The sequence below is a fragment of the Vollenhovia emeryi genome, unplaced genomic scaffold, assembly GCF_000949405.1.
Source record: "Vollenhovia emeryi isolate VEMERY1.0 unplaced genomic scaffold, V.emery_V1.0 DF939180.1, whole genome shotgun sequence".
In the NCBI taxonomy this organism is placed as follows: Eukaryota; Metazoa; Arthropoda; class Insecta; order Hymenoptera; family Formicidae; genus Vollenhovia; species Vollenhovia emeryi.
The window spans coordinates 646,883-657,380 of NW_011967186.1; the positions used below are offsets into that span (position 1 = coordinate 646,883).

Genomic DNA, 10,498 nt, shown 5'->3' on the forward strand with positions numbered 1-10,498 from the left:
TTTTCTGTTTTCGGGATTCTCGGTTTTTGCGATTTCAAGTTTCAAATTCTTGGAAATTCAAATAGTGCCACCTCTTTGCTGATCATGTTCTCCTGATACTTTTTGCAGTTTTCGGGATTTGCGATTTGAAGTTTCAAATTCTTGGAAATTCAGATAGTGCCACCTCTTCGCTGATCATGTTCTCCTGATACTTTTTCAGTTTTCGCGATTCTTGATTTTCGTAATTTGAACATTGAAATTCTTGGAAATGGTGACAAATTCTTGGAAATTTAAATAGTGCTACCTGTTTGGCTGTCATATTCTCCTGATACTTTGCCAGTTTTCCGGATTCTCGATTTTTGCGAGTTGAAGTTTGAAATTCTCGGAATACCAATTCTTGGAAATTGTGAGAAATTCTTGAAAATTTAGACAGTACCACGTACATACATCTTGGCTGACATTATTGACTGTCAATAAAGATGTTTTCTTCAATTATCTGCAGGCCTTTTCATATTCGATAATAACGGGAGCTTATCCAGGACTGACCGCCTTTACGAATTGTCGATATTTCGCTATTGCCGAGATTCAAATCCGGAAACAGGAAGGCAATGCTGTTTTATCCGCGCGAGTGCGTTCGAGGGGGGGAGGGATGTCGTGGTAGGAACGTTCCGTATGACATTATTCGACTCGCATAAGAACAAGAACGGTGTTTTGAGGAAGGGGGGGAGGGAGTATCATCAAACTCACGTTCGTCTCGTGTTTGTCTCGGCTCCAGCTTCTACGCGAGCGACTTCTCCCTGGTGTCGTGCAACTCGTTAGTCCCGGTCGATTATAGCAATGGCAACCCCGAAAGTGTGGGCGAAGATACAACCCCTGGAAACTCCTGTCAATCTACTAGACATCACGACGGAACAATTGGCCGCTAAGCAGGAGAGGTAAATATACCCCTTGCGTTGAGTCCAGTTGTCTTTGATTGCGGTCAAGCCACTGCTACAAGTGCTTCGAAGTATTTCTCTTGTCCGTCTATCTTTTCTGAAAGAAAGAAGAAAAATACTTTGTAACGGTTGAAGCAACAGTTTGACCGCAGCCTTTACCGGACTCTCCCCTGTAAGTAAATTTGACAAAATTCTCAGTCTTCCATTCGATTTGTGCTCAATTTAAATATCACGGTGTGCAACCGAAAGCTTAGCGGTGCCTGATAAAGTATGCATGAGGCAGGATCTTCGTTATGTCGTAAGAACACCGTCTGAAACGTTTATCATTTCAAGTTGGTGCCGAGGCCTGAAATTGGAACATTGGTCATGTATAATTCTTCTCTCTGAAGTTGCTTTTTTACCACCAGGGAGCTGAAGAAATATTTCAACGAGGACAACACCAATCCGGCGGACGAGACGTTTGGAGAAACTTATGATGCAACTGACACTGACAACGATGCAGTAATAGCACACATGTTACAATGTCAATTCAATCACGAGTACGACTCGATGTTGAAGCGTACGGAGGACAAGTTCAATCGTGACTCAAAAGGTAACCTGAAATACGTCGGCTCCTTGCCCTGCGTTGTCAGTTTAAGTTATTCCTCCTTATTTCAGTGAGCATCTCGTTCAGCAATTACCGGAGCTCCCTATACGAAGCCAAGGATGAAGATAACGTGGATTCCAACGTGGACGACAGTAACAGGGACTTCGATCGTTTTGTCGTAAGTGCAGCTCGATGTTACTCGTGAGATGTCTTGTATATGTGCAGATTAGATGCTGCGTGGATTAAAGATTTGTTTATGTCAATAATGTATCAACAAAGCATTGCTCATTAGAAGAAACACCGATACATTGTTCTTTTTTCCTTTTCAGAGCATAGAAAAGGAGTACGCCTCGATACCGCGCTGTGGTTACAAAAAGGGAAACGATTCGCAGATCGTTACGAAGCACGACATCCTAATGTCTTCCAGGATCAACGCTTGCCGAGTGTTACAATTCCCGCCGGGAATCGACACGGGAGACACGGGTGGTTTCGATGTCAAGCTGAACAACAAAGTGTACAACACCTTGCGCGCTTATAGTCGCGCGCAATGCTCCAAGGAGAGAGCAAAAGTCTCGCCAAAATCTAAAACCCATTCAAAATAAAATGTCAGTGCCCGGCACGATTTCTTCCTGATAAATAGTATTCCGTACCTCGTTAACGCGCGATCTCTTTGAGTCTTATTTTTGTCAAATTGCTTTGTATTGATTAATCAGTTGGGAGTATTTTAGATTACTTTTAAAAATCATGTCATATCACTAAATATCAGTTTTCTACGTTAATAATAACGGACACTTGTCTAGGACTCAAATACTAATAAACATCGCTAACGGCGTACGGAATATCTCAACATTGTTATATTTATGCCTACTTGTTGTAAATACGTCAGGGTACTTGCATTATATGACGAAATGATGAGTTTGTACATAATTCAGTTAAATGTACATTATATAAAATTCCAAAAAAATAAATCTTGCAACTGGGAATATTTGGTCAGAACTGAAATATATTATATCCTTTATGTATATATACGAGTATATTGTAGCAGCATAAAAAGAAAGATAACTTATCGGATGCAACAACGGAAAATGATTGCGTTAAATGGTGAAATGATATTGCTGATATTCTAGAAATAAATATGACTATTCCGGTTGGTAACGGATAAAATTCAATGCTTTTTATCTGACATACCAAACTTATAACTGTTACATTTTTTTCCACTTTAAATAAAAATATATAAATGCCATTGGATACAATAAGTGATTAATTAAATCGTCAATCAAAAGTTGTACTACCAGAATTTATATATATGTGAAATTCATGGAACTTATTAATTATTCTTTTGATTATTAGTTATCCCTGGATCACGGAAGTATCAAACAAACACTTTTGCCATCGACAAGAAACTGATTGCATGATAAACCTATTGAAAAAAACATTCCGTTCCTTCTTCATACATTGAATTATATTAAAGAAATTCCGTGTATATCACAGGAAAACAAATGGACAAATTTACAGGAGTGTGCCCAGACGCATGAAATTTATCCAAGCATCGAAATTCATCCGTACTATACGTATCATCGCTCTTTTAATACTGACACAATTTAGAATTGGTGTCGGAAGAGATATAAAAGAAATAGTTTGTACAATTTTTCTTACGAGATCATTTTCTTACACAAAAGAATTTTAATATATGTATATTCCTATCTACTGTTTTTTTTTCTATATGAAATGCATTTTTCAGTAAATGCGATGGTCGACGTACCGATTGTTAATTTAAATAAGCTGCATGCATAGACACACCTTTTTCCCCCTTTTCTTGATTCCTATCTTTTGGTATATTTCGTGTAATCATAGTTTTCATCCAATAAAGTATACCTCACATAAAGTACTAGAATGTATCAAATATATATATGTATATATATATTATATACGCAAGTGTATGTGTTTATGTGTGTAGGTGTGTGTGGGTGGGTGTGTGTATACATTTTTGTGTAAATATGCTGCATGAACTTGTGTCTCTTGACAAGTGTCTTTCACATAGCAGTATCATTTTTCCCATGGAATGATACTAAAACTTGAAGAATGTCATATCGAAATGATCGCGCTTAGTCGTCTAGATCATTAACGTGAAGGACCTCTCTATGGGTTAAACCGGCATTCGATAGAGTCAAGATGTCCCGACAAGGATAGAGGATTCTTCTGGGATAGCTCGTTGTTATCTCGAAACTTGCTGGTGAATCTGGTTGGCTGAAAATCCAGTGATAAACGTCCTGAAAAAGAACAGTACATGTAATTCTACTTTCATTGAATGTCTGATACAAAACCTTTTGCAAATCTCTCATATACTAGGTGAGAATACTTCTAATTCATGTTTACGATTGTTTATACAGTTACCTCGACCGTATCAGACATGAGGAATCTTCTCTTCATCGTTCTTTCTCCAAGCTTAATCTGAAGATGACACGCGTTGGGATTAGACGGTTCTGGCTCGAGAGGCACTTTACTAATGGTCAGTTCCTTCTCGAGGCGTATACGTTGAATCTCCATTTCTTGAGCGTTCAACTCTTCCTTCTCTCGGGCCTCTTGCTCCTCGCGCGCTCTTCTTTCCTCTTCTCTTTTACGATCTTTCTCCTGATCCGCACGTAACGATTCCTCGTAAGCGCGATCCTGTTGTTGCCGAAGCGACTGCGCCGCGCTACGTTCTGCTCTAAAATACCAATAAAGAGATAAATAACATTTATTTCCTCAATCTTCGTATTTCTTAGCAAATTCTTAAACAACACAGATTTTGCATCAGTGCCTGATTTCTTTCCAGATCCGTTTTCTCGTTGAAAAAACTAAGATATTCTAGAATCTCACAGAATATCCCAATTACCTTTCTCGACGTGCTTGGATCAGATTAATTTCATTACGTTCTATGATCGTTTGCAGTCGCGACATTAAATCGGCGGAAGATGGTGCGCCTTCCAATCTATAGGACAGAAGAACAAGTTTATGTACCAAGCTCGGTGAATTGCAGCTATTGAGAAGATAAACCAAACGTTTGTTTCAATGTATGTAAATAGATTAGCTTCACGTACCGACCGACTATTGTCATTCTATTGTCCTTCAGCACGATCAGCGCTAGGAAGGGGTATGATCCCAATTTGAGTGCTTCCGCGACTTTGTAACCCTCTCCGGATTTTACGTTACATGCCCAGAACAAAGTATGGATGTTTATATATCTTATCACTTCTGGATCACACAATATGTTTCTGTAAACAAGCCCTTCCTCGTCACATCATGAACCTTGTATCTACGCTGTCATGTAAAAGCAACGGCTACTCGTAAGACTTGCCTGCACCATTGGTCAACTTCCTGAGTCTCATCCTTATGCAAATATACCAACAGAAATCTTAATTCCTGTTTCGCGTCCGACAGGGCTTGGCTGTAGGAGCCCTGGTAAAATACTGGGTGAGTGTTACCGTAACGCTCCTCGTAAGTTCTAATAAAGTTGACTACATCTTCCACTGGATCGGAGGACACTTGGAAATTCGTTTCGATTAGTGCATATAAATTGTATACGTCTACACGCACGCGATTGAAAGGATAATTATTAAAATGTCGAGTTAGCGAGATTAATCGCAATCAATTTGCAACCGGTAGGTCACTGTGGTCTCACGAGATTTTAATCCAAATAGCGCAAAGAGTAAAATTTGTCGAACACAGTCAAATATCCTATGTAAATGTCTTTGTCGAGTCGCAAGGAGTTTACTCGCAACCGAGGGATAAACCGCTGACCAAAGTCACATACACCAATTCATAGTAGGCATTACTTTATCTTATTGTCTTCTTTTATCTTGTTTTATCTTATTTTATTTAAAAAAAAAGCTAGTAATGCCCAGTAAGGATCTGAGCAAAATGGCTGTCTTATACTCTTAAGTTTTATGTTTTAAGCCTTTGTCTTGAGGTAACGCACAATAACTGTCTTATGTCTTAAGAGTACAAGACAACCATTCTGCTCGGGCCCATAGGCTAATATTACATTTGTCGTACCACAAAGTTTTCAAGCATATTGATTGGTTGCAGAATGAAAGTTTTCTAGAGACTCAAAGACTTCTATTCTGGTGCCAACAAACACGCTTGAAAATTTTGTCGTACGACAAATGTAATACCGGCGTAATGCCGCGAATCCGTGCACCACAACGCTCTCGGTGGTTTGTCCCTCGCTTGCCACGTAATGGAATGCTTATTATCTTTGCGCTCTACACTCACCAGGTCTGACGTTTCTCTTAAATATTGCGAAAAGCAGCTGTAGGATACTGCTCACTAGATTGTAACACATGGAAAAAATGTAGGATAAGAGACCGCCGCCGCCACCGGAGCTTCCTGGGTAACTAAAATAAATTCTGGAACTACTGTCATCCACAACCTGCGGCGGGCGGGCGCGCGAGTCCTGCGCATACATGGATGGTCTGCCCTCGTACAGGTTCAATTGCTCCTGCACACAACAAGCACTTTGAGCGAATCGCAAATATCAGAGCACCACGCTGGCACACGTGGCGCTTACATAAGGCCCGTCGGATTGGCGATATAAAAAATCATCGACGATAAATAGATATGTTGCCTCTCGCTGAGGTGCGAGGGAAAAAAATGTAAATTTATTCAGTTATTCGTCTCGATAACGTTCGATGCATGGAAATGCATCGTGAATTGCGAAACGCCGCGCCCGAGAATCGCGAGATATACACGAGTTAACGCAGCGGCATACCTGAACCGCTACTTCCAGGTTCCAGTTGTGCCTCTGCAAAACGTCCCTGCATACCGAGAGGTCTTCGATGCCGGTGAGGTCCTGGGGGTGATTGTTACGTGTCGTCAGTCACGAATATCGACAGGCGCGTGACCTTAGGATAAGGAACGGCGAGAAACGTGCGTACCTGAAACTGCAGTACTTTCTCGGTTTGGTCGCCGCTGAGCTCCCCCAAGGCGAGGTCTGCCATCGCGACGTCTCCCTCCTGAAGCCGCGGGTGCGAAGCGGGTTTAAAAAAATCCGGCCGTCGTGCGCGCAGTTACGTCCAACTCATCAGCTGATGTGAGGATCGCATACACGGCGTAGGTTATAACGCGGTGTCGTGATCATTTGGATGCGCGAGACGCGGGTGTCCTCCCGGTCGGGAGTTAACCTCGAGTGTTGTTCGAGTCGAGCGCGAAGTCACCCGAGACGTCACGACGCGATACGCATCTCATTTCTTCGCTGCGTGCACGATGTTTTCCGACGTCATGGCTCACCACGGGTGCAATTTACAATTTCAAGCTCGTCTCTCATGTGTCATGTCGGGCGCCGTGGCTCCGGGGGAATTGGTCGACGCGGGGCCAATGAACGCTGCCTCTCTCGCGCCACGCGATTGACGGAGCGAAAATCCCCTAGGCGCGGTGTAAACGCGCCTTAAGTCTGTTCCAAGTTTACCCAATGGCCGCGTTCAGCAGACACAACTGTCGAGTGAGCGCTCAGTATGATTGGCTAAGGCCCGGTTTCACCAACGCGAGTTAATCTAATCGGTCGGTTAACTTGACAGGGTGCCAACATAAAACTTCTTTATTAACCTATTTTCTTGGTTAATAAAGAAGTTTTATGTTGGCACCCTGTCAAGTTAACCGACCGATTAGATTAACTCGCGTTGGTGAAACCGGGCCTAATACTTTTAGATCCAGCCAATCATGTTAAGAAATCATTGAGCGCTCGCTCAACAGTTGTGTCTGCTGAACGCGGCCATTGGATCTTGCGAATTACAGCGAATCGGTTACTTGCACTGACAATTTCGAATCGACCAACGTGACTTGGACTCTTGGAGAAATCCACAGGTATCCAAGAACACTTAATTTTTTATTCACCTCTTATCTAATTGTCTAGGAAAAAGATTTTATACAAATAAAATACAATAGAACTGTTAGGTACGCATTATTGATACTTTTTTTCTATTCCAGGCTTCAGATTCGCTGAATTGACTGATGCATTTGTTCAACGCAGGAATAACAAGGAGCGCAAATTTCTTCATACACTTCACTCTTTATTTTCCTTTGACTATAATAACTCGAACTCTTTATACACTCTCATAGCCTAAGTACGTGTAAATATAATAACAGAAATTAACATATCGTAAAACTCATTGTATCCCTATTGTTTACAGATTTCGCTACTGTAATTCGTGGAATGATTGCGCATTCGTTTATTCTCGCAATTGCAATTCCGTTGATATCCTCAGGCAGGAATGGTGACTTTTCTGTCAAGTCTTACAATGTCGTGCGTCGTTTGACCAATTAAATTGTAAAAAGGGAGTTCTCGCAAAGCGATATATTGCACGTACTAAGTCGCAAGAATAATTTTACGCATCGGAAATCGCGATATTAATCGAAAAACATCACTTTCACGCCACTTAATAATATTATCCCAGAACCTCAGAATTACAATAATATACGCTACGTGGATTCGATGCGTGATATAAATCCTTTCCCAACGTGTGAATTAGCTTTTGATATCGGATAACATTAGTAGTCATGTCACACACGAGAAATGCAATACACGATAACTACGCTTTTTATTGACTAAAATTTCATCAGACTCGCATAAAGAACTATATTTTGCACAAGGAGATTGAAGAATTAATGTTCAAGGCACACACACGTTTGTCAAGAACACATATAGACCTTGGTCGGTTGTCATATTAGAAACAAATGCCGTTTTTACTCTTGAAAAATTGCCAGAGTAAATTAAAAAGAAAAACTGTATGCACAAAACACGCAAAACGTTTACGACGCGAGACGAAAGAGAAGCTATTTAATATTTACATATCATTTTTTGACTCTCTGCGTGTACGATTTCTTAGCGAAATCTACATACATATATATAAATTTCAACTTTTGCCTTGAGAACAAACCTGTATCTCAGAGAAAGCTAATTCATTCGAGCGCTATACACACATTTATAAATAATGCAAGACAATAAATATGTAACAAACGGATACATACGTCTCGGTAAATAATCCAGTACAAATAATTCGCGATCTGTACTATCAATATATTAAGATATATCACACAAATTAGCTAGAAACGAAGATTTCGGAAACACACTCCTGCATGAGCTTATACAGATTTACATTAGTGGAAGTCAGAAATCCGATCTACTGCTTGTATTCGTCAATCAATTCTTCAAACGTTTAAAATTCGATGATTCTCAGCCATGCGCGGCAAATTTAGTCGATCTTCGAGTGAACAATTAACATTTCTCACTTGTTAAGTTCATACAGGAATTTATTCTCACTATTTAAAACGCCGTGTAATAATTATGCACAGATTGGAAATTCCGCAGACGATCAGTAATGCCCATGTACGATCGCATTATTATAGTTGCTCTTCTCCCTCCGTAAACGCTGGGGCACAAAACGATACGAAAAACTTAACGAGAATGAGGCATTTGAAAGAGTTCTTCAATTTGTCAATTTCCCTTAAACGGAATACATGCTTCATCGTATGAATGTACGGATTTAATGTACAATATCGATATCTGTACATAGTTCGAGGAACTTTTCTTACGCAATGTACAAGTGATGTATAGATTCATAAAATATTCCATGTACATTAATTCCATTATATATACACACACATACACACACACTCACGCTCACATGTATGTGTATATAATATATATATGTATACTTTTTGTAGACTTGTGATGCATATAACATTTTAAAATTTTAGGCACATCGAGCACACAACAATGATATACGTACACAACGAGCCTTAGTTACAAGAGCACACGGTAACTTTTGTACATATATATCTTCCAATATAATTAATAATATACAAACTAAACACAGCAGCAGTTTTATGATTTAGTTCAATCATAACGCAGCAGAACTTGTATATATTATTGTATGTATTCATATAATATCTATATATATATGTATATATATATTATTGTGAGTAATTAACACTTTATAAAATATTTATTCTGTTTCTTTAAATCTAAAAATATTTATAGATTTGATTACTGCAATGTAGTAACATTAATATACGTTTTATCATATTTGATGTTTGTACTACGAAGATATTCGAAAACTGATTACATCCAAAACTGATTATGAGGTTCGTATAACAAATAATAACAACATGTGAGAATTAATTGTCAAAGATGTTCACGTAACGATTCATTATATCAAATTTCATATTTTAATAATTATTGTATCTCTATAGGACGCTTTTTTTATATACTTTCGTAATATTATTCTAATAGTGTACTTTTTTAGATTCACTTGATATCATTTGAAATGCATATTGCACACACATTTTATATGAACATTTTCGATATGAATTTTTGTATTTTTCATTATGTCTGCAGATTTACCAAAAATTAACAATATCTTGTCGCTAATTATTATAATAATTTATATTATATAATTCTTTTTGTATGTTTCGTTCTGTGTATCACTGTAACAGTATAATTATTATACTTGTGGTAATCATGCGTTTTCATCAGTGCAATAAAACAACTAATGTGGCATTTAAATTGTTGTACTGATTATGCAAAAAAAAATTATCAACTTTTATATCAGGCAGTATGACAACGTTAAAGATTTTCATTTTGAACATGTGTTGCGCGGCGTGGCGATAATATGTATCTTGTTTCACGAGCAACAATGAACTTTAGCACATTTTGTACGTTCCCTGTAAAAAATTCTGACTTTTCAATCAGATTAGCGACTCGTAAAATATTTTATCTCAATCTCTATATATTTAAAAATTATATAGTTGACAGCGCGTATATGCTCCAATAACTAAGGCAAAATTATGTACACGTGTATAAACATGCTCCGTAGATCAAGAATCTACAAATATATAGATTTACTTATTATATATGTATAGATCTTTATATATATATTTTTTTATATAATATATATAACACGATACAACGAATACTGTTAGGTGTATCTTAAGGCACTCGTGCGAATAAAATCTAAAAACA

The 10,498-nt window shown here is 38.6% G+C and overlaps 2 protein-coding genes across 2 annotated transcripts; one reads left to right on the forward strand and one right to left on the reverse strand.

The window, feature by feature from the left end:
• Nucleotides 1-596: 596 nt before the first annotated feature.
• On the forward strand, nt 597-2,483 carry LOC105563121 (serine/threonine-protein kinase RIO3). The gene is made up of 4 exons (XM_012014444.1): nt 597-914; nt 1,322-1,506; nt 1,572-1,678; nt 1,830-2,483. Exons 1-4 carry the CDS (start codon nt 817-819, stop codon nt 2,100-2,102), a joined length of 663 nt encoding a protein of 220 aa, XP_011869834.1. The 5' UTR covers nt 597-816; the 3' UTR covers nt 2,103-2,483.
• Nucleotides 2,484-3,068: 585 nt separating this feature from the next.
• LOC105563122 (FAS-associated factor 2) lies at nt 3,069-6,820 on the reverse strand. The gene is made up of 8 exons (XM_012014445.1): nt 6,417-6,820; nt 6,251-6,331; nt 5,755-5,980; nt 4,838-5,024; nt 4,581-4,754; nt 4,376-4,471; nt 3,895-4,207; nt 3,069-3,770 (listed from the first exon to the last, which is right to left on the reverse strand). Exons 1-8 carry the CDS (start codon nt 6,477-6,479, stop codon nt 3,606-3,608), a joined length of 1,305 nt encoding a protein of 434 aa, XP_011869835.1. The 5' UTR covers nt 6,480-6,820; the 3' UTR covers nt 3,069-3,605.
• Nucleotides 6,821-10,498: the final 3,678 nt, after the last annotated feature.